The sequence below is a fragment of the Apaloderma vittatum genome, unplaced genomic scaffold, assembly GCF_000703405.1.
Source record: "Apaloderma vittatum isolate BGI_N311 unplaced genomic scaffold, ASM70340v1 scaffold18842, whole genome shotgun sequence".
NCBI lineage: Eukaryota > Metazoa > Chordata > Aves > Trogoniformes > Trogonidae > Apaloderma > Apaloderma vittatum.
Genome location: NW_009705461.1, coordinates 25,693 through 47,692, shown reverse-complemented (window position 1 = coordinate 47,692; position 22,000 = coordinate 25,693). Strand labels below are relative to the sequence as shown.

General features: G+C 40.1%; 1 protein-coding gene across 1 annotated transcript in view; it reads left to right on the top strand.

Annotated features, from left to right (window-relative positions):
* The first annotated feature begins 364 nt into the window (after positions 1-364).
* Positions 365-22,000, top strand: part of CARF (calcium responsive transcription factor) — a 22,152-nt gene continuing 516 nt past the window's right edge. Inside the window, exons 1-13 of the mRNA XM_009865420.1 lie at positions 365-475; positions 2,053-2,274; positions 3,362-3,482; positions 5,151-5,280; positions 6,233-6,317; positions 10,525-10,714; positions 13,085-13,205; positions 14,129-14,272; positions 14,720-14,953; positions 15,319-15,481; positions 16,485-16,560; positions 18,683-18,813; positions 19,885-20,245. Coding sequence (XP_009863722.1) covers positions 365-475; positions 2,053-2,274; positions 3,362-3,482; positions 5,151-5,280; positions 6,233-6,317; positions 10,525-10,714; positions 13,085-13,205; positions 14,129-14,272; positions 14,720-14,953; positions 15,319-15,481; positions 16,485-16,560; positions 18,683-18,813; positions 19,885-20,245 — 2,089 coding nt within the window. The remainder of the gene's footprint in view (positions 476-2,052; positions 2,275-3,361; positions 3,483-5,150; positions 5,281-6,232; positions 6,318-10,524; positions 10,715-13,084; positions 13,206-14,128; positions 14,273-14,719; positions 14,954-15,318; positions 15,482-16,484; positions 16,561-18,682; positions 18,814-19,884; positions 20,246-22,000) is intronic.

Below are 22,000 nucleotides of genomic sequence, written 5' to 3'. Positions count from 1 at the left end.
CCTCACCTACAAGTGGACGTACTGTTTGGAACCTCCCAGTTACCGGGAGAGGTTCTCCAGCTCCTCACTGCAACCGGGGCTCCCCAGCGACTGCGGATCTGGATGGTGGTCAAGTGTTAGGCCAATTGGTGATATGTCTTTCTTGATCACTATGGTTAACCTTATGTGGTAGTGATTAGGTGCGTTACCTTGTTTCATTTTATTCTTTCTGTTTATTTCAGTCATTATTTTATTGCTTTAAATGTAAGATAAGCTCACTTCTTTAACTTCGTATCTGTGTCCTCTGTGCTGACCCTGTCCGTTGTGGCAAAACAAGTATGGAAGGATGAAATAAACGTTTCTAACTTTTTCAGATCATCTTGTAATGGAAGAGAATGGAGTTGACCATGACATTGCTATGGAAAAATCTAATGATTTGTTTGTAGGCAACTGTAACAGTACAGGAGAGTCAGAAACAAATGATCGGGATTTTCAGGTGAGGTATGAAAGTCCCATCTTTGTAGATGCTTTTTTTGCGTCCTCTTGGATCAATTTGCAGTAAGATATTTAGTCAAAGCGCATTTTCTTCCCTTTGTATTAATACATGCGTCTCCTAAAAAGCACAAAAGTTCCTTCCCTTGGATTCATGTGCCATTCAGTTTTGAACTGATGAATATCCAGATTACATGTCATGACACTCAGTAATTATATTAGCAGAACCTGTCAGAGTGCTGAAGAAATGTATGTTTTATTGTGTTGGCAAAATCCTTTAGTAAGAGAATACTTGCTGTGGTGCACTGGAGTAGGAGGGCTTCAGAGCACTTGAAAAGTCTGATCAAATTGCTTGGTGACCAAATGTGTTGAATAAGAATCCAGGGACACAGGACGTTTGTCTAAGTATTGGGGAAGGAGAGTCGTCAATGTCTTTATTATCAAATACTGCCAGACATTCCTAGTCAGAGAGATTTCTGTGCATGAATGTTCTTCTGCAGATGACTTCAGCTAACATGAAGTATCATTCAGGTAGTGATTTAGTAATGTCCTTATGGTCTCTACACAATGTCTTTAACACAACTAATGCCATTTATTTGTTGCTGCTTTTCTGGTATGGTTTACAGTAGATAGCTTCAGCACAGATTTATACCTGCATAATTTTTGAGAAGGTTATTTGGCCTGGGTCTGACTTGAATATAAAATTTACAAACATTTTTGTCCACTCCTTGGATTTGTAGCTTACACAATTTTGCAGCAGAAACACTGGAGCTGTTTGTGTGATTGCTGCAGATACAAGCTGCGCTCCTTGCGTCGGCCAAACAACAGCCTGACGTGGTATTTTACACAAGGACTGCCTATTTTCCATTATTTTTACATGTTTAATATTTGTGTTGTCAGATGTTCAACACAGATATTTGTTCTTAAATATTTTAATTTAATGAAAATGAGATGTGCTGCAAGAACTTGATTCTGCAAGCTTGATGACAGTGAACTCAGAGTGCCTGTTTTGTGAGACTTGCAACATCTGATTCTTGGTCTTGCACTGTATAATTGTTGGACTTGAATTGGTGGGTTTGTGTTGCTTGTATTTCTTCTGTGCTAAAGAATTAAGAAAGTGTGTAAAGATGTTTATCTTCATAACTAAATGCATGTATCTAAAGGCTGATTAGAATAGTAGATAGGGTTTCTTCTGAAGTCAGATGAACTCGGTGGATGTTTTACAGGTTGGGTCTTCTTGTTATAAGATCTCTCAGTTTCTGGGTAGACTTGAGATGTTTTAGTGATGAGGGGTTTGGGGGAACAGATTTTGTGTACAAGGGGTTTTCTTTACCCTTAGTAGAGTTTGCTCTAGGAAGCCAGAGTATGAATACCTGTTCTCTATGGAAATGGAGAACAAAAGTGGAACCCCTAGTGTTAACTGGTAACCTATTGATCAAAATGACAAGAGCTCATTCTGAGTACACAATACAGCAAACTGGTTTTAAATGTTCTTTCCTTTTTGTTTTCTGATTTATTTTTTTTTAATAGAAGTTGCTACTCAAGATTAAAGTACGTTTTACTGTTTTTCCTCTGTGAAAGCATCTAAGCTGCATGGATTCTGGGGATCTCTTGTTTGCACAGAGTGACCCTCCAGCAGCCTTACCTGCCGCGATACACCTGTCGGGCAGCTCCCCATCATCGGCTGCGCCCGCACGGCCACCCCAGCTGCAGCCTCACTCTGCAGAGGAGTTCCACCTGCTCGAGCAAACCAGGCAGCCCCTCTATGAGCTGCAGCCCCTCGGAGGGCCCGGCGCGTCCATGGTGAGTGTGTCTGGAACTGGAACAGGGCAGAGGAGGTGTGCCCAGGCCAGGGAGCTCTTTGGAGAACTCTTTTGCATGGTGCTTGTTTGTCCTAACAACAGCTGATTTGGGCTTTATCTTGAGCAACGAGGTGAAACCTTGCAGTGGTTCAGCTCATGCTCCGGTTGCCCTTTCGGAGGTAGGCAAATCCTGTCTCCAGCCATTACTAATTTTATTGAATAACTTAGATCTTTTGTCATTATCAAACCTGGATGTTATTGTTCAATGACATCTCATACTTCTACCACTGCTGCTTTCTCTATATTCCCTGGATAAGTCTGTGATTGAGGGGGTTAGGACATTAGCAATAAAATATACAGTTATGTCTTTTCCCCTCCATTAATTTGCTGAAGTAATTGCTTTGTAATTCTTAACACTTATTTTGTAAAAAAGTAACTTCACCCAGAGGTTTTAGTTGGCTGTTTTGTGCTGCACGAAAGACATCTGACCCATTCAAAGTGTAAAAAATCAGAAACAAGATGATACTTTCTAACATTTTTGGAAACAAGTCCTTGGTAATTATGGGAAAACTTACACCAGGAGTTTATGTTTTCCAGAGTTCTAGGAGATATAATTTATATTTTTTAAAGTCTTGGAGCTTTTCTTCTACCTGCTTTTGCATAAAATATTGCCCATAGAGGTCAGTTTCTGAGGAGTAGAAGTCAAAATTTTTATGAGTTTTGATTAATTCTACTAGTCCATGAATGGAGTTCCAGTGAATCCAACTCTGAACGGCTTTTAGGTTTTGGATAGATTCAGGAATAGCATTCTAAGTTTCAGATAATTCTGTAATTCATTGTAGAATCGTGCTAAGTTTCTTTTTCTCTCCTTTAATCAATTAAAGGGCTATTTTAAAAGGGAGAAGCTAATTTTAAGAAATTTGACAGAAATAGGTAGTTTTTGTATTACATGAAATCAAGTTAATTTACAGACCCTAAGTCCAACTAGAACATTTCTTGTTCTATTACTAAAAAAAACCCCAGTAGTGCTGCCTGATGATCACTGTACAGGCTAGTGCCACTCATGCTTTTGTGTGTTTGCCTTCCAGATGATTGTTGCTAGCCAGTCAGAAAATGGACAAGTGCTGCATGTCATTCCTTCTGCCCAGCCAGGAGTGGCCCAAGTGATTATTCCTCAAAGTCAACTTCTGGATGTGACCAGCACTCAGGGTGAGTTTAACCTGTGGGACTTGAGCGTGTGTGTCCCTGTGACTAAGCAGGAAATTAAATTAATTTTCTTCCGGTCTGTTCCAGAGATCACTGGTGTTGAAGCATCTTTTATGAAGCCAGGGATGAAATACCTAGGTAGGAATTCGGTTTCAGTCAAGAAAATGAGATGTAACTTTCACTTCTTTGTGAGGTTTTTTTCCCTCGGTGTGTTAGTTGTCACTTTTAAGAATGTGGTGAGATGTGTAACTAGAAGCACAATTTTAAGCTTTTCTCTAGAAAGGGACATGCTGAAATCTGAAAGCTTTGATTATTTTTATGCAAGCTTTGCTGAGCAGCAAAATGCTGTGTGCTAGTTGTCAGTCACAGAATAAGACTGAGAACTGGGTTGTCACGTTTTGTTAAGTTTGGGAGATTTTTAAAAATTTTTTTGTGTTTTTTGTATAAAATTCTCAAAGTCAGAGCAAATTCTCAAAATTCAAGTGCTAGTTAAGAGCTCAAAGGTAAGACTAGAGTCCTGATGGAGGGTGGATAGAAAAAAGAGCTGGAATTCAGGTTGTGATCCAGCCTTTTTCACTCACGGGCGGAATATGGTTTCATGACCTTGCATTGAAAGCCTCACTCCTACCCTAATGCTCATCCTTCCCTCCCTCTCCCCCGGCTCCTGCGAGGTGGTTGCAGTGTAGTCTTACGTGACTTCAGCTCGCTGTGCGCCTTTAGTTACTAAAGAATTGCTTCTACTTTCTGTAGCCGATAAGTTGCAACACTGAGTAGTATTTTTGTATTCCCACTTTTCATCCTACATGGAGCTCCCTGTTTGCAAGTAGCTCAGTTTCACAGGGTTTGAATACATGTTCTTGGACAGTGCTGCAGGGGTTTTGTGGGTAGAAGGGACCAGCGCTCCGAGCTTTGAGCCAGTGTGGTGTTACTTGGAGGTGCGACCTTATGAATATTCTGGCACATGCTTTCCGGAAGTGCGATTTTTGTACTGAGTCAGTAACTTATTGCTCTCGATGGGGGAAAAACAGGACAAAAATCCTGCATCTAAAGAGAGCTCCCTTTTCTTTATGTTGAAATGAAAGTATCAAATGTCTGCTTTCACAGTTTTCCGTTACGTTTTTGTTTAGCTATACATACAGGCTTCAATCTAACAGTATTATTTGGCTTATGGATAGATCTCTATTATCAAGAAAAGCTAAAACATTTGTTCCAACAGGCTCAGTTGCAAGAGGCCTATTTTTTCTTGTCTAGGTGTTCTTTTCTAAGTATAAAGCCAGTACTGTAATTCCTTTCTTTTTATTTTTTAAAAACAACCACTATGTGATTTGCAGCTGAATAAAATAGATGTGTGAGCCTATATGGATATGTGGAAATTTAAAGCCTCGTAATTTACAAGTTCTTCTGATTATTTGCTTTGTTGTGGAAGGATTCATTAGCAGTACCATGATTACCAAAGTATTTGAGTACAAACAACCTTATCGAGGATATCTTCGTATGTGTACTTGGAGTTTGAGTATTGGTTCACAACCATTAAACGACTTTATCATCTAGAAATCTTGTTTCATATGTCAAAATGCTGACTTTTCTGATACACACGGCTTAATCGTAGCTTTTCATTTCCCCATTCTGAGTTTACGTATTAACCAGGAGAATGTTTTATTTTTTGCAAAGATGTTTCGGAAGAGAAGTGTGGTGACGGGAACTTGCAAACTGTAGCGGTAGCTGCTATCGCAGACAGTGCAAGCAGTTACATTTTGCATCCCCAGGCATCTCTCACCGTATTGAAAAAAACAACCACCAGGTAGGTCAGGAATTAAAAGGTTGAACAATCACTTTTATCCACTGCTAGTCCTGCCTTTTTACTTTTTTTAAAGTTTTTCTTCTCTTGATATCCACCTGATTCTGTCCCAATGCTGAGGCCTAGTATTTTGTCCTGAATACTCTGAGATTCTATTTTGCTTTAAAAAACACCCTCAGAAGCCAAACTAAACAACCACAAAAACACCACCAAAGACAAGATTTATTCTGTGGAATGGCTTTGCATTGGTTTATTTTCTTTTGAATTGATGCATGGGAAAGACTAGTCTCACTACAGCACAAATTGTACATATTCAAGAAACATTTAAAATGAAGATAAACAGTTTGTGCATGAATTTTGTGAACACAGTTTGTGCATTTTAGAAAAATAATTCTGGAAAGGAGACATATTTGTGTGGACAGGACATGATGAGTTTTGGGGTAATAAACATTGCATAAGCGTTGTTTCTGCCCCAGGATTTAGGGAATGAAGAAACTACACACTTAATTTAAAATAGTTATTGGGTCTGGGTTTTAGTAATTTAAAATATTTAAACACATTTAACAAGTGTTTGATATTGGGTTTAATCTTTAGCATTCTATCTCCAGTCTACATAAGAAAATTATCAAGACAATCAACTGGTCTATTTCACTGTAGCGAAATATTCATGTCAGCCAACAATACTGAGAATACTTGAATGCTTAGACGTCTTCTTGAGTGTAGAAAACAGAAACACTTGTATTTACTGTGGATTATTTTAACCATTAAATAGAACATGCAGAAAATGAGCCCCAGGTTTTTAAGTCAAACTGATGCAATATCTGTAGTCTGACCATATCCTGTAGAGTTATACGTAATGCACTCAGTTGATGAGTTTTCTGCAGTTTAGACTAAATTGTTGCTTTCCTGGTTGTCTGTATAAACTTTTTCTATATTTTTTTCTATTGTTTTTCAGAGTAGTGGAAGATCACTTTCCTATTCCTCTCCAGCCATTGCCACCAAATACACCTGCATGGGCACGCCGACTCAGGAACTGCGAGGTGGGCTGCGAAGAATGCTGACTTGATGTTTTATCATCTGGATCTAAGATACTGATCCTGTTCCATTAGAGGAATAATGTTCATAGTTGTAGAAGTTATTTTCAAGCTTCCTGCTATTACAAAATAGTACTGATACTAGCTGGTGCTACTAGCACATTTACACTTATAAAATGCTATGGAATTCCTTTGTTTTTTGGCAGTGCTTGAATAACTGACTATCAACAGGTCCTGAAGCAAAAAATGTGCTTCTGAGGTCACGATACCACATAGCACGGGGGAAAGCCGTTGTGTGCTGTGTTAAAACTCACGCTTGGGCTAAAGTGCAAGCTCTGCTGTCTTCTGCTGTCACCCATGGGACTCACCAAGGTCAAGTCTGGGACTTGACAGAGCCTTAATGTTGATGCTTTACTGAGATTTTCTACTTTCGATTTTCTCAAAGTTTGGGGCTTTTTATTCTTTTTTGATGCCAGCATGGTTGCCTATGCTTGTTTTCTGTTAGCAAATCTTCTATCGTTATTCCCTGTGGTGCCTTTTAACCTAAACACAACTCTCTTTATTTGCATGTTGTTAGACATCTGCAGAACTGTCCTGATGACTGAGGTGATATCGCAGCTAGAATACATCATAAAGCACTTAAAAGGAAGGGAGGGGAGATGGGAAGATTCTTAAGAGATCACTTCCCCCTTCCTTCTGCTACCAGACTCTTCCTAATAAATGTTTATTAAAAATATGGTGTTTATTTTAGTTTGTTGTAGTACTTTTTCAAAGGAGAACTTGTACTCTCTCTGACTGGTTCACCTCTTTAGATATCCCTACTGTTTGGGGTTTTTCCTATGGGTTTGGCCACTGATAACTGGAGACTGCAGTTGCAGGGACTTAGAAATTGAATTTCTTTCTATATCCACTTTAAAATAATTTAAAATTAACTAAATATAGTAATTATTCCTATTTATTACATACATTTTATTTCACAGAAATGATACTGTCCACTGTTATATCCACTTAAGCATTGAGAGATCAGACAATTAATAACACAAATTTTTCCACGGTGAAGGTGTTGTTCGCACTGAGTGAGTCACTTAATTTAAATGGTCCATTAGTTGTTGAAGTCTCGTAAGATGTGTAACCCGTATTACTGCGGTTTTTAGCACTATTTGGCACATACTTTCCTGTCTTAACATCTATGTAGCTTGTCTGAGTCATTTATTATTGGTTTCACTGTGCAGGAGAACTTGTATTATGGTCTACTCAGTCTGTCTGAGTCTGTTACAAGAAATTGCAGCTGCTATGTTTAAAATTCACAGTAGCAGCATTTATAGGAGAGTTCTTATTTTTCAGGAAAAGGAAATCAAAATACTGTCCGTCTGAATGTGTTCTGAGGATATAACATCCGCCTCTTTTTTTTTGTTGCCCATGTGCATTCATCCTCCCCGTTCCTTTGAAAAAGTTGCTTTGTTGCTGTTCTCTCTGCAGTGTCAGCCCATCCAAGGAGGAATAACCCAAATTCCTTTCCTCCTTGTGTGTTGAGAGCAGAGTTACTTTGCTGTGTCTGGTGGTTACACAGGGTAAATCCGCGGCAGACTGCGCTAAGATGCCCGTGCCTTTTCACGGGCACAGACGAGAGACACTGGGATTTTGAGATGTCATTTCTGTTTCAGGTGTAACTGTCTTGCAAAGTGTTTCGTTGCTGGTAACAGGCTTGAAGAGTCCAGCTGGAACCTGGGGATTAGTAGAGGTGCAAATGACTCACTATTTCACTCTTTCAGTCACTTGCCAGAGTAGAAACAAGCTGATACAGCGTTTGAGGTCTGTGAGGATTTCACTGCAGATGCCATGACATCTCTCTGTCTGTGCTGCTGGTTGTGTGTCCTGAGGAGCTGGCCAGGACCGAGCTCGGAAGGATGACGTCTCAGCGGTTAGTACCGCAGGCAAAAACAGCCACAAAAGCTGCAGGCGTCCAAAATTAGCACTAAGCTGATTTGGTGTTGATTCCCTGACTGCCTTGAAACGTTCAGCCTATGCTTGCTCTGCCTGGAGGGTGTAGTGCCTCTGGTATCCTGCTGCTGTTAGTTCACTCAAGGAAAATTGTGTCTTGATGTGTGTACTTCAGTGTGAGCTTTTACGTACTCTTGCTGAGACGAAACCAGGAAAAAGAAAAGGAATAGCTCTTTTTTGGCTTGAAGCTTGGCTGGACTAAAAGGGTTGGAGAGTGTCTAATTACTTCAAGGTAATTACATTGTTAATAAGTGGATTTAGGGAAAAAAAAAATAGTTATTTTCTATAATGTCTCAGTTTTCAGTGGTCTGATCAGAATGCATTTTCCGCATGTATTAGCACATTGAAAGAGAGTGTAGTTTAAAACTGCATTAATTAGTCAACTGTACAAAGCTAAGTTCATTTATTTGTGTGGGGCAGATGGTCTCATTTGTGCATTTGCTCCTGCTTGGGAAGCCCCTGGAGAGCAGGAATCCAATGTACTATGTGATTTTCTTTTCTTTCTCCTCCCCTCTGACTTCTTGTACAGAAGTAAAGCCAGAATAGGAAACAGTGCCTTAACTGATTCCTGCTTTTCTGGCACAAAAGTTTTATCAGTCTTTTCATCTGCCTTGAATAAGGTCAATGACCTGTCCATAGTGACAGGTACAAGATATGGAAAGAAAAATGCTGTTCACACAGTATTCACCCTGTGGAGTGGTGCTGTAATCCCTCTGTGAAAGGGAAGCTGCTTACTTTCTCCTAGATTTTTCAGATTGAGTTATTTATAATTTCTGGCTGAACAGTTGCCATCGTCTCTCTCTCACCGCGGCTGTGTGAAAGCAGCCTCTGTAGACTTAACTGCTGGAGCAGTGTGCTCGTGGTGCAGTGAGCTGCTGGAGCATCAGCAGCCGGTATCTCACAGTGACTCGTGCAGCCGGTATGTGGCGAACCCTCTGCTTTTGGGCTCGCACTAGCAGCCACACTGCGCTGGCCCTGCTCATTCACAGTGTGTTCATTTGTTCGGTGTTGACTTTAGGTCTTTCTAACCACAGACATTTTGTTTTTCCTAGGTGACTGTGAGGCAGGTTTTCTGCAGTTGTCACTAGAGTATTTGTGCAATAATAATTCTGTTTGGTCCCCATGTGTTGCCTGATCTAGTCGAGAAGTGGTGTTCCTGGTGATAGGGAGGCTGGATTAAAATGATCTCTAAGGTCCCTTCCAGCCAAGGCCATTCTATGATTCTGTGATGACACTGCTGCTGCTTTTGTTGTCAGCGTTATTTAAACATCTGACTGCTCTGTCACTGAAGGTGACAAAACAGATTCATCGGACTTTAGTACTTATTCACCACGTGCTTGCCCCACAGGTAGGATGTGAAACTGAGCTGGCAAACTGCTCTGGGTGTTTCTTAGAGCTGCTTGGTCAGCCTGATCCTGAGCTGCATATGAACAGAAGCGAGCTCAGCATTCCAAATTGGGATGGAAAGCTCTCTGTCTCAGTGCTTCACTGCTTGTTGGCTGGCCCTGGTAGCACAGCACAGAACCGGCTGTGATGGCTTGAACAGCTGTCATGGGGGATGTTGCAAAGTCAGCAAGTTGTTAGTGGGTTTTCTTTTTTTTTTAATTTTTTGTTGTTGTTTTTTACTTTGAGTCAGGTTAGATGCAGTGTTTCTGGCATTGCCCAGAGCTTAGCAGAGTTCACTGAAACCATCATCAGTTTGCACGTGGCAATCTGGTGTATTGTTTCTGTGTAATGCTGAGAGTCAAGGGTGCCTTGACGGCTGAGAGCTCAGTGCAGCATGCGTGTGTTGGAAGTAGATGTGCAATTTCTAGTGCTTCAGCAGTTCTCTGTGGGAGTCAAGTGAAAGCGTTCACCTGAGAGGTATTTGTCTAGGAGGTGACTGGGGTGCATGTCGAGGGAAACAACAGGAGTTCAGTCGTCCTGTGGAAATCAGAGTCAGTAACTGCAATTTTGTCAGGGGTTCTTGGTGTATTTAGAGTATTGGAAGGCTGACAAACTCCTGACCTTGGTGGGAACTGCTTTGGTGTTAGATCCACCAGTAAATCTGTTTGTGGAGATACTGTTGGGGGAGGGGGAAGCACACAAAACACCAAAAATCTGGGCCTGTGTCCTTAACCTGCCAGAGTCCCTGACTGCTTTTGTTTTCTTGCATACTGTTCAGCAGTCAGCTGGGTGAATAATCGTATTATTTCACCTCCTTTCCATGCAGAAAATTGGGGACTCATACCGCGGCTATTGTGTGAGCGAGACAGAATTAGAGAGCGTTCTAACGCTACACAAGCAGCAAACACAAAGTGTGTGGGGGACGCGCCAGTCTCCAAGCCCAGCCAAACCCGCCACACGGTTGATGTGGAAATCTCAGTATGTCCCATATGATGGGATCCCCTTTGTCAATGCAGGTAACTAACTTTTCTTTTAATAACTGCTTTCAAAATTTCAACATCAGCTGCCAACTGGCCATAAAGAAGGATCTTGTTGGTGTTCCTTAGTGTCAATAAAGTCAAGGCACAGATGTGAAAAAAGAGTAGCTTCGCACCTCTGTGACACAGTCTAAAGGAGCTTGTTTCCCTGAAACCACAGGCTTATGTTTTGTTGTGATTATTTCCTTTTGTTCTCTAGAAATAAATTAGTTAAGTATCATTTGATGGGGGCTCCTGTGATGAGATCTTTAGGCAAAGGTCCCATCTGCTCTATCAGGATGTGAAAGTTCCTGTAATGGTAAGAGCTTGTTTGAGTGCTCTTGCCTAATGTGGAGATTCTTTGAAAAGTTTATTCCACACCAGCCAATAAACTTATTTAAATGACACCCTTTAAAAAAATAAATTTAAAATACAAAATCAACATCAACATACCTCAACAGATAGATTTTTGTATTTTTATAATGAATGTGCAGACTTCATAGATTGGTAATTACATGTTTAGCTCATGCAATCCATGTGTGAAATTCCCGAGTGCGTTTGGATGTGTAATGAACAGGATTTAATTGTTAACATAGAGATCATGAATGACTGGAATCGTAGAACAGTTTTGATTGGAAGAGACCTTCAGGATCTTTGAGTCCAACCTTTGTCCTAGCCCTGTCCACACCACTAAACTATGTCCCTCAGGACATCTACCCATAGAATGTAGGTTAAGTGCTTGGGGGTTTTTGGAGGGTTTTTGCGTGGTTTTTTCTTTCCCTGAGAATAACTGAAAATGTGAAATGTTAGCACCAGTTTTAAAGCTTCATCCCTAAACTGTGAAGTTTAAGAAAGCTAAGAACAAAGCCAAAACAACTGACACTTTTTTTCCTCACAAAATGCGTAAGACACGTTTAGTTTCCTGTCAGATCTTCTTGATGAGTTGTTGCGCAGTAGGATATCTAGAGCAAAACTACATGTGGATGATTTTTTTCTTTAAACTGTTGTAGACTAATAGAGACTCAGATTATTAAACTGTAATATTTTTTGCTTTGCTTAGATCCCCTAGCAGGCATTATGTGTGTTTCTAATGTGTTGCCTTTCCAGTACATTCAGATTTAGTTTATAACTCCTCTAGGAAAAGCATTCCTTAAAATCCTTTATACCTGTAGAGCTGGGGCTGTAAATAAGATTTACAGAACTGCAGTTTAAACTCCAGATAGCCAAAATCTAAACTGTGCAGGATAAAAGTGTTGTTCTCTAGGAATTTATCCTTTCTGCATAAGTGGAACCAGTCTGCAATACCTTCCCTGCTGTTCTTCAACTGTGGTGAAATACAGAGAAGCCAGGTAGCTCCCTGCAGTGTAAAACATGCACTGATCATCAAAATCTTGATTGTTGTTATTAGTAAGGCTTTGGGTAGTGGGTGTAAACATGGGCCCCATCAAATTGCTTTTGAGACTGATAGTAACAAGAACTAGTTTAAAGCTGTTGAAGTATTTTCAGTGCCATAACTTTGTTTTTAAAAAAGCCATGAGATACCTGTTTGTTTTGCATATTCTCTTTTAAATTTTCTGTTTCTTTATTTACATTTATTTATTTCATTTATTAATATCACACTCTAAGGCAGTAAATCATTGGGTATTGTATGGAAGCGCATTATGTTGCTGTCGTGATACTTAAAAAAGGTTTTGATTATATCCCTTGTGGTATAGGCAGCTCCTTGCCTGCATACTGGAGTATATGAATTATAAATAAAAGATAATTATACATGACTTGGAAGAAATTCCTTTCTTGACCACTTTAATATTGTGCCTGATATGTTTTGTCAGAGGTCTGACTGGAAGAAGTCACTTAATCGAGTTTAGAGCTAAGCAACATTTGTTTAAGCCTGCCTCACCTGCTTGTGTATGCGACACTGGAACAGTGTTGTTTAGCAGACAAGACAGGTCAGACTTGCAAGTAAGAATTTATGGAACAGTGTGGTCTGAAGTACTGATTTAAGACACTTGAAATAGCTGCTGACCTTTGTCAGCTATGAATTTTCTCAGTTATTTTGGGGATTCTCCTTCTCTTATATGTATTGGTGTTCACTAGAATCCAGTGTTTTGCCTCCTTACATGTTGCAGGAATGTTAGGAAGTGTAGTAAGTTTGGGAAATGCTTTTAAATGCTTTTCTTACATGCTGTGAGAGAAGCATTTGCACTGTGTTTGAATGTTTGCTATACTTCAGTGTTCTGCCTTCTGAAGAGTCTGATGCTAAGCAGAAATTACTGTGCTGCAATTCTAATTTTTTCCGCAGTTACTGTTTTACTGTAATAACTTCAGTGGCTACTTGAATAAATAGAGTGCATTGCTTTCTGTTCCTAGGAAGCAGAGCCATTGTAATGGAGTGCCAGTATGGGCCAAGGAGGAAAGGATTTCAGCCGAAAAAAGCTGGGGAGCAGGAAAGCACCTCTGGCCATTTGTACAAAGCCACTTGTCCAGCAAGGTAAGAATTGTATATAAAGCTGGGAGAGCTACTCCGCATCCTAAGGAAGTGTGCTTTTTGTGACCCTGGACAGAGCATTCTTTGGGCACGGTAGCTGATAGGCACCATAGCTCTTACCTGCGTCTCCTTGATAACTTGAGATTGATACTCATTCAGAGGGAAGGAGGAAATGCTGTCCTGTTAAACTGAATAAAGCTGGGATTTGTTAGGTTGCCTGGATGCAGAGTATTAGTATGTCAGGATGTGAAATACCTGCAAATTAATTAGTTACTGTGGTGTGTCCTTTAGTGAACGTTTTTGGTCCTAAAACTTTGTTACGTCATTGGTTGTTTCTCCGTCAGGCTTTTAGTTGCACTCATATCAGTCCATCATCTTAATCTGGCAGATGTGCAGCTCGCTGAAGGAGTTACAGTTTTTCCTCTTCACTGGGGACTTCCTCCTCCTAACGGCTTTTTGCCTTGTTCTTGAGCATCGTCCTGGGTGCTTGTTAAGTTTTTATGGAGCTAAGAGTATGTTTACCAGGACAGTTGCAGCTGCTTATGTAGGTGCTCAATTCTGGCTTCAAGCTCAGTGAACTACAGCTTGTTCAGCAGCGGTGTTGTGCATTTGCTATACTGAGGGACATTGCTATACTGAGGGACATATTCGCTATACTGAGGTTTTTACTGAGATGCAAAATCACTCTGGCTGTGTGGCTTCTGGGCTGGAACAGCCATGTGTCTCTCTGCATCCCCTTGCATCCGTCTGTTGATGTGTCCTTTACGATCCTCTGGTCTCAGAGGCTCTTCGCCCCCTGCAACACTCTGCCTGAATGATTTCTAACTAGTAACTGATACGAAGTGGGTGGGGTTTTTGCCTTCCCCCACTGAAGGCAAAGTGTACTGAAGGAGAATTTTTTTTTTGTTGCCTCCCCCTCTTGGAAGGATTTATATTAAAAAGGTTCAGAAGTTTCCAGAATACAGGGTTCCTACTGACCCTAAAATTGACAAGAAAATCATAAGAATGGAGCAGGAGAAAGCATTCAACATGTTGAAGAAGAACTTCATAGATGCTGGCGGTGTCCTCAGGTGAAATTTCCACTTTTTTTTTGGTATTATTTTGACAAAGGAAGCAAAAAAGAACAATCACTTGCTTGGTTTGCTTTATTTTTTACTTAAGTCACTTTATTAAGGCTCTTGCCTAATATCAATAGTAAAGAAAAAATCCAACAATGTCAGACTTCTGTGGCTCTGGAGTTTTAATTTGGTAAATATGTTAAACACCAAGCTGTGGAACTTCAGCAGCTGTTTTCATGCAAGGAATAGATAGAAATAGTTGTATCATTTGGAGGTTCGAGCTTGATTTATTTTGCTTTAGTGAGAGGGCCCTGAGCCCTGAACGGCAATATCTTCTAAGTCAGGGTCTTTGAAAACTGAAGCCACTCCTAACTAGGTTGTTTGTGGTTGTCAGAGTGTTCCTCTTGTTTTTTTGCCTTTGCTTGAGAATTGTGTGTAGAAGCTCTTTCCTCTTGATAGGTGGTACGTACAGTTACCGACTCAGCAAGCCCACCAGTATCATGAAATGGAAACTTCCTGCCTCCCTTCTTCTCCCTCCCATTTCTCTGTGTCTCCTCCTGAGGAGGAGGAGGAAGTTGTTAGAGATGAGAGCTGCACTCTGCCTTCCCGGCTTCATCCTCAAGTGGCAGACAAGATCCGAGAGCTGGTGTCTCAGGGAATAGAGCAGGTCTACGCAGTGAGGAAGCAACTAAGGTACCGAGCTCTCTGGCACACTCTCATTCCATAGTGCTACATCTCTTTTTGCAGTTGATGAATTTGGTTTGCAGCTAAATGGCAGTGCTGATGGGTTACTGAATATGTTTCCTATATGCCGCGAGACTTGTTTTTCCCAGCTTTTGTCTTGTCTTTCCATTTTGTTGTAAGTAGTCACTAAGAGCTGCTGTCCTCTTTAAAGTTAGTTGAATAAATGTTTTTTTTTATTTAGAGGCTGTAGCAGATGCATGAAGAGCTGGCCCTTGTCTTTTTATTGCAAGAGGGGAGGGAGAAGTTAGCAGTGTCTATAACAGAGAAATAGCACAATATATTTTAAATACGCATATTTTACTGTTCTTTAACAGAAAGTATGTGGAAAGAGAATTATTCAAGCCTGATGAAGTGCCGGAAAGACATAACCTGTCCTTCTTCCCCACTGTGAATGACATCAAGAACCACATTCATGAAGTGCAGAAGTCCCTGAGGAATGGCGAGATGGTGTATAATTCAGAAAGTATCCCAGCAACGGTACCTTGGCCTTGGTGTTTCTTTTTGATTTTTGGAGTTAAATAATGGAATTCTTATATTTCATTTTTACCACTGAGCTGTGTTTCATCCAAAATTGTCTGACTTTATATTTCCAGCAGCATTGTTTTCAGTGGGCTCTCTGGCTGAGCAAAATTGAATTAAATGTGACAAAAACCTTCTGACCTTTTTCGGTATTTATGTCATCAACATTAGATTGTTATTAGTTGATAGACAAATTATACAATATTAGCACTTTATGATGATGGCATGAACTGGAAGCCATGTGGTATAGAAATATTGGCAAACGTCGGAAAATTTTGTTCGTGGCTTTGTCACTGTATTTTAGAAGGGTTACTGTGACTTTTCTGTATCTATAAAATGAGGATGAAGTGTTTCTTGGGTGCAATCTAAATTAGGGCTTGCACAATATTTCAAATGTCTAAATGTTAATAAAGGTACTTTATAGCAAGTGAAGTAAGATGGAGCAGATATTTCAGTGTGCTCAGTAACAGTGTTACTGAGTGTCGTTTCTTAATTTTATTGCTTGAGTGTTGTTCCTTAATTTTCTTCTGCCCATTGAGTAATCAAGTATACACAGTGATCCTAGTGTTCCCCAGTTATGAGGCTGACTGCTAAGGAATCGCTGACTGAAAATCACCTTTGACAACCTATATTGTTAAATCATGCTGTGTCAGCAGTCTTTGCCCTCTCCCTTCACTGTTCTTGACCCAGGTGCACGAGTGATACTTGTTGGTTAGCGAAATGGTTTGATTATTTTTCTATTTTAAAGTTTTTGAACATTATGAGCAGACTTAGACTTCCTGCTATAGTGCACGGTAAAGAAATCTTTCACAGTATTTTTTTTAATAAACTAAAGAGCTCCCTAAATGCATAGTTATAAGAAAATACGAAAATGTCATTTTAGACCTCATGGGTCCTGTATGAGTCTGTGTTCCTGTAGCAGACGAACGTTTTCAAAGAACTGAGATCTTTTTCCTTTCAGCTCCAGTGGACCACAGACAGTGGGAATGTGCTCACGGAAACAGTGACTGTTACGTTTGCCTCACCACCTTCAGATGGTAGGACTGCATTAATAACTTAGCTGTCTTCAAATGTCATTTGTTTTATTAGCTATGTCACAGTTCAGTTTCCTTTCAGAGAGCTTGCTAAACCTAAGAATTACTTTGATGTGTCTATTTTGTCATACTTTTTTTGAACTGTTTGACTGCATGCGTGGAAAAGCACATGTAATCATGATGGGTTTGGCAGAAATATGAAAATTATATATTTGGCTTTTATTTAGCATCCTCAAACAACTCAAATTTTAACAGGGTGGTTATGTGGAAAGGATATTATTTCACCTTGTATGAAGGTGCTAATAACACCTGTGCAGAGAGAGTGAAATTCCTTCTGAATAGGTACATCTGTCAGGGAACACAATACCCAGGAGCTATCTGGCTACTTGAGTTCCTTGATGATTTTAGCTTCACACTTACTTAAATATCTCGATAAAGAGGATTTGAATGCATATTAGGATTCCTGCTTCTCTTAGTGTCACTGGCTTGATGAGTTCCACTGCCCTGAGTAACAAATGCTGTATTTCCATTGTCAGAACTGAGAGCACTCTTTTCCATTTTTCCTTAATGCTTAGAATAGAAATAGAAATATCAGAGTTCAGTGGCAGCAGGGCTGTGAGGTATCGTTTCTTCAGTTCTTCATGGTGTAACTTCTTTATTAATGTGTGAAGCTGAAGTAGCATCTCTTCTCAGCGACCGCTGAGCCACCTGACAAAGTCTTAAAGTTCCTTCTGCTCTGCTGCAGAATGAGAGATTACATAGTGTAGATTTCTATAGAAACTTGGGTTTATGCATTCATGATCAAAGATCTGACTTATTTCAAGACACTAGTTACACTATTTTTTCTTTGTTGAAAGTGGGTTACTACTAGTTTTACTTCAAAATACGTACTAAACCAAAATACAGGTGTTTGTAACTAGAACTACCTGCTACCCACATGGTTATGATTAGGCATAGGTCACGATGCTCCCTTGGATCACAGTGGCTGATAATAAATTAAAAAGAAGATTATTCTGCCTTTTTCCCCAGGTTCCAAGGTTGTTTTGTCTAGTTTCACACCGAAAGAACTTTTGTGCATATTTATAGATATTTTCTGTGTCCTTCATTTAATAGTTTTGATAATAAAACTCATCAGAGAGTTGTTGGCTTTTAGCAGGGGTATGATTGCAGCAGGATAGAAGAGCCTAATTGTTTGCATACTTTAAGACCATGCTGCAGACCTCTTAGATGTTTTTGATCTCAGTGGCACTGCCAGCTTGTTTCCCCGTTGAACTGGAATGTGGTGGTGAGTACTTTCTGAAGGAGACTGGCTGATAGAAAAGCCTACAGGGACCAAAGGAGCACTGCCACATTTGTCATGTTTAAAAGATTTACTCGTGTCCTGTGCTGTGGTTCTCGCCTGAATAAGTTCTGATGTATTTGGGTTTCTTTCCCCTTTGGCCCCTGTCACTCCCTGCTCTATCAATTATCTTTGTTGTAGCAGGAACAATAAACCCCTGGGGGTTTGCTCACTGTGTGATTTTTCCTAAGTGACTTGGTGAACCTGATTTACGTTGGGCAGTTCCATGTACACCAGCACATTTACAGTTAATAAAAATGTTAATAAAAATTTTTTTAGAAAAAATGTTTCGGCTACTATATTGTAACTAGAAATTCAAAGCACAGTGTAGGGTGCAATTACTTTGCTCTCCACACCAGATTTATTAGTGCTGCTTTTTTTTTTTTTTTTAAACTCTGAACAGGCGGATACAATCTTCCTGCAATATTATCCTTTCCTCATATACAGCCTTTTTGCTTTAGCAAGCAAGTTCTTCTGCAAAGAAAGCAACATATATGGGGCTGGTTAGCTCATTCGGTTAGAGCTTGGTGCCGATAACACCAAGGTTGTGGGTTCGATCCCTGTTCGGTCCACATGTGTTGCCTGATCTAGCTGAGAGGCGTCCCTGCCCATGACAGGGAGGTTGGATTAAATGATCTCTAAGGTCCCTTCCAGCCTAGGCCATTCTATGATTCTATGTGTCTTTTGTATGTCTATTGAAGGGGTTTTCTCAGATTGCAGGGGAGGCTTTTAAATGGGAAGAAGAAATTTATCATAACTCTCTGCTTCCTCTCTGTGGTACTGTAGGGAGCTCAGCAGGGGAGTCAGTCGTCACCAAAGCAGAATCCAACCAGAGCAGGGAGTCCTTGCTACCAGAAACAGCTCAGCTGTTGTCTTCGCTCTCTTCACTTCAGCCCAAGATATTTGCACAACTTCAGGTACAGTCAGGTCCTTTACAGAACATCAGACACTCTGCGCTGGGAATGCTGAAAGCGAGCTGAGAACAGCCAGTTCCCTCTCAGCTAATGGTCTCAAATGCTGGCTGGGTAACACGGACTTGGAAATGACTGTCACTGACTCTTACTTTTGCCTTTCTTGCCTGTCACACTGAGCATATAGCTGTGGTGCAGGGCGTCCCGCTGCCAGCTTTTGACATGTTGAAATTAGGGTTCTTTGTGAATGGCAAACCAAGAGGATGAAGGTGGTGCGCTTCTGCCTCAAATCAGGCCCCTATTCGTTTGCCACATGGTTCAGTCACTTCATAATGAAAATGCTGCAAAACTGAGGGGAGATGTCAGTCTTGTTTATTCCTTTTAAATCTTCTTCCAGTCTCTTATGAAAATATGTTTAAATCCTAAAACTACTCCCATCTCAGATCTGTAAACGTCCAGGTTGAAAGGCTGAAGAGTAGGGGTAAGAATGTCAGGCTAAAAGACCTTTCTTGTAAAGCTCACTTACCTTTACAGCTGGATCTGTTAGCCTCCTTCCCTAAATAGTTCTTCGAAGAGCTACATTTGGACTTCCTGAACTGCAGTACCCCAGTGAAACACATGATCTCTTCCCTAGAAACACAGCCTGCAGTAAGATGCTGTTCTACTTGCTGCTTCTCTCTCTTTGGGAAGGCAGCCTGGCTCCACCTCACACACTCTCGCTCTCTCTCTTTTCACCCCACATCCCTTTTACTTTTCCACCCAAAGCGTTATGCTTATATTTTAGCGCTCACCTCTTGTGGGAATGGACAGTAGTGGGGAAGAATTTTAAACTGAGTATCAATCCAAAATTAGAGCTTTATGGTCATAAGCAGTCTCCTAGATGCTGCTGGATACCATTGTCCTAAACGTTTTCTAGTACAGCCGTAGCCTGGGTTGCAGGGCTTGGCTGTTCGAAAGAGATGATGTGTAGGAGGTCAGAAGCTATCTAGTTCCAGCATTGCGGAAATGTGCCGTGAAATGTAAATTCCTCCTGCTGTAAATACTGGTATGTTAGCTCTTCTGCTTTCTCTTTCACAGAGATTACAGCTGCAGTCAACTCTTACCTCCACAAATGGATCAACAGCCCTGATAGCTGTAAATAACCATTCCCCTCCCAGCCCTGCAAGTCTTCTGGATTCCATAGGGAGTGCAGTAACCAGCCCCTCGCTAGTTCTTAGTCAGGGACCCGGTTTGCAAGGAGGTGCTGGCCTAACACGACATAGCACAGCTGCTTTTGGGACTCCACCTGGGTCTGCTCAGAGTCTGGTGACCATGGGCCAGTTGGTAGCAGTTGGAGGGGTAGATGACTCCAGAAGCCCGGAAGGAGGTGTCCATCAGATTCTCTTGGGAGATGTACAGACTATTCCAGTGCAGATTGTCGACAGCCATCCAGCGCTTAGTAAGTTGCAGTCTTCCCAAAAATATGTAAATACAGAAAATACGATGGATTTTGTTCTGTGTGTCTTGAAGAAAGGAGAGAAATGTGTTGATAGTGGGGAACTCCAGTTGATTACAACTTTCAGCTGATCGTAATTAGTTTTGAGTGTGAAAATTGGATGTCTAAAAAAAACCAAACAACAAAACAATACTTAGATTTTGCTATTTAAAAGTGACTTCTTAGTTAAACTGCTTATCGCTTTCTTTGACCAAATACCAACTTATTTGATGAACACAATATTTTTGCAAAAAAAATCTAATATGTAGCTACACTTATGATATTCAAAATATTTTTTAAATAGGGAAAATAATATGAGAAAATAACCAATATTGGATCTAGTTTAGAACTCTTTGTAAAGAAATGAAGGGGATTTTGATGATTGCTTTGCACCACCTCAGCAGATTTCTGATTTTTTTAATGAACTTTTACTAGGATCCTGTAGTCATGAATATGCTTTAGAAGTGATCATTTGAAGTTTTAGGTAATTGCTTGGAGTTTAAAACATTTATTTGAAAATACTTTTTAAAAATACACAATAAACACCATAAATAACTTTCTATCAAAATAGAAGGCTTCTTAAAACCATTGTTGTCAAATATAGATACAGACTTTGAATTCTTAGACTTGGAACCTGACTGAGAATGAAAGCTTGCATTCTCAAAGAATGATGTCTCATTCTTGGTGAAGAAAACCAATGACCTATGGAGCATACACAGACCATGCAACATATCCTTTTGCCTATGCAGGGAGTCTGTGCAGTGCTTTAATTTTTCTGTTATCTGTTTTTGATGATAGGACTTCTAAAAAGAGGGCTCTTGAATAGTTCTGCAGGAGCATCTAGGTAGAGATGTGCTAGATCATAGCCCCCTCATAATGCTGTAGCACTAATTGTCTCCATGTGTGCTGATGACACTTGCAGGTCAGCAAAGGTGCGTTTACACTAAATTCTGTAATATTCTGAAATGGAAATGTAAGACTACATAAAGAAATAAAAAGGAAATAAAGGTTATATGAGGAAATATACTGAAATTCATGTGTGCTAAAGTGACATTGGGATATTTTACTGTGGTGGTATTGTCAAAATTAAGGGATTTTCTGCCTGCTGTACACAAATATTTGTGTAACTGGTTGTTTACCCTTTTCTAATTGAATTATCAAACACAGCTCATCTGTTCAGTTGTTTAACCGATTTCTGTTTGATCTAGATGTTAATGCCTCTCAAAAATTTTTTTAAGTGACAAGTGTTGTGATTTCTTTTTTAAAGGAATACTATTTTATGCAAAAGAAATGTAGTCAAGTATAAAATTATATAACTGCAAGGACTAAACTCACCATTCCTTTGGGGTTTCATTTTTTTTTTTCTGTTTGAGGTCTCAGTCTGTCCTCACCAGGCTGAATTTGAAAATGGTGAGGATATTGGTGCCATTCTTAAGTTATATGGAGGCGTTACCTATATAACCCTACAGCAACAAACTCTTTGTGTAGAGAGGAGGATGATAAAGAACAGTCTAGACTGAAGAGGGAATAATGTCACAGAGCTTATTTGGAGGAAACAGGATGTACCTGAACTTAGTAGTTCAGTCAGTGTGCATTTCAAGATATTTTTTTCTTCTGTGTGTGTGCACACACGCACGTGTGCACTTGGTTAAAATTATCCTGTATGTTCTGGATTTTCTCTTGTCCAACTGCTAACTTAAGAATAAGCTATTTCCTGCT